General features: G+C 44.1%; 1 protein-coding gene across 1 annotated transcript in view; it reads right to left on the reverse strand.

Annotated features, from left to right (window-relative positions):
• Positions 1-452: 452 nt before the first annotated feature.
• Positions 453-1,530, reverse strand: part of SAMHD1 (SAM domain and HD domain 1) — a gene marked incomplete at both ends in the record, with an annotated part of 21,085 nt that continues 20,007 nt past the window's right edge. Inside the window, one exon of the mRNA XM_010157504.1 lies at positions 453-495. Coding sequence (XP_010155806.1) covers positions 453-495 — 43 coding nt within the window. The remainder of the gene's footprint in view (positions 496-1,530) is intronic.

Genomic DNA, 1,530 nt, shown 5'->3' on the forward strand with positions numbered 1-1,530 from the left:
GCAGGTACGTAAGAAAGCAGCACAGCGCCCAACGACCGCTGGTTATTGTGAGAATGAAAGCTGAGCAAGCAGGTGAATGCTCCTCCTCCTTCCCTCTGCCTAACAGCTATCAGCTCCTGTGATAAAAAGGGCAGAGCAAACGCCATGAAGAGGGTTCTGCCGTTCTCTGGGGGATGCCCCGTTGGTCAGTTCTCAGAACCGACCTGGCTACCCGCGCTTGGCTGTCACAACTGAACGCTGAACTCCCCCCATTTCAGACAGAAAAATCCAAAGCTCGCTCCAGTTTCTGAGCATTACTGAACTTTGGGTTGCATTCTTAGTTCTAAAGACAGGCTTTTTCAACCTTTTAAGTTTTATTTAACGGAAGCAGCTTTCCTCTTAGACCTGAGTAAAAGATGAGGAGAAAGGTCTTCCTCGCTCACGTTTTCAACTGGACCTTTAGCAACACTCACGGTAGTACTGCCAGTACGGGCAAAACTGAGAACCCTTCTAGTCCTACAGGGGAGAGAAAGATTACACAGGAAGAAGCAATCAGAGATCATGGGGAAACAGGGAAGGGATACACAAATGGATGAATTCCTGAAGAGCCTGTCTACCCAGCACAGTGCAATGCAGAAACAAGGTGCGCCCGGTGCCAGGAAGAGCAGAGCCAGGGCAGTATCCTGCCGGCACGCGCTGGCCGTGCCCAGACCCGCACGCACGCCCCCTGCCCTGGCAAACACTCGGGCAGCACTGCAGCTACGGACGTTTTGAGCAGTTTTTGCGGTTCAGTGTAACGGTAAAAATATAACATTCAATGTATCAAAAATACACTATAAAACAGTAAAAGGCTGCATGTCACTGCAATGCATTGTTACTTCAATAAAAATTGTGGTGACACTTCTAGCAAGAGGCCTGCACCTTCATCTGCTTTCTGAATACCAGAAAAATAAACTTTGGCTATTAACAAAATTCCCCTCCCCCCTCCTTTCATTTTTTAAATGAAATTTGTTTTGCTATTCTTGAAGATGCCACCTATGGTTATTTCAAAGTTCCATTGCCTTGCTGTATTTCAAGAAGCACACTTGCTCCTCTTTTCTCAGGTACTGACAAACAACACCCCCCACAAATGAGAAGTCTTCCTGCTAGTTCTTTCAGTATCACAATCTTCTTAAGAAGGGAACAGGACTAGAAGGAACAGTAATGTGTTTTCAGCACTTCTTGTAATAACGATAAACTACAAATTTTAAAGTTACTCTTGCTAGACAGTGCCAATACATTCAACAATAAATGAGAACTGGGTTTGCTTGCTGTAATAGGTCGTTAGTTTTCTTAAAGTCCATTTGGAATATGCACTTTGTTTAAGCACCTACATGAAAACATACTGTATTGTAAAAATGCATTTCTTCATTACTACATAAACCCTTACAGTCCATCCAACTGGCTTTTAAAAGTGTTGCTGCTCAGGTTTACTCATCTTCTGAAGAAGCAAGACAATAGTGCAAAAGGAAAAGTATTACTTATCAAAAGGAAGCCTTTGCTTGCAACGGG

Source organism: Eurypyga helias, unplaced genomic scaffold, assembly GCF_000690775.1.
Source record: "Eurypyga helias isolate BGI_N326 unplaced genomic scaffold, ASM69077v1 scaffold14088, whole genome shotgun sequence".
NCBI classification, from domain to species: Eukaryota; Metazoa; Chordata; class Aves; order Eurypygiformes; family Eurypygidae; genus Eurypyga; species Eurypyga helias.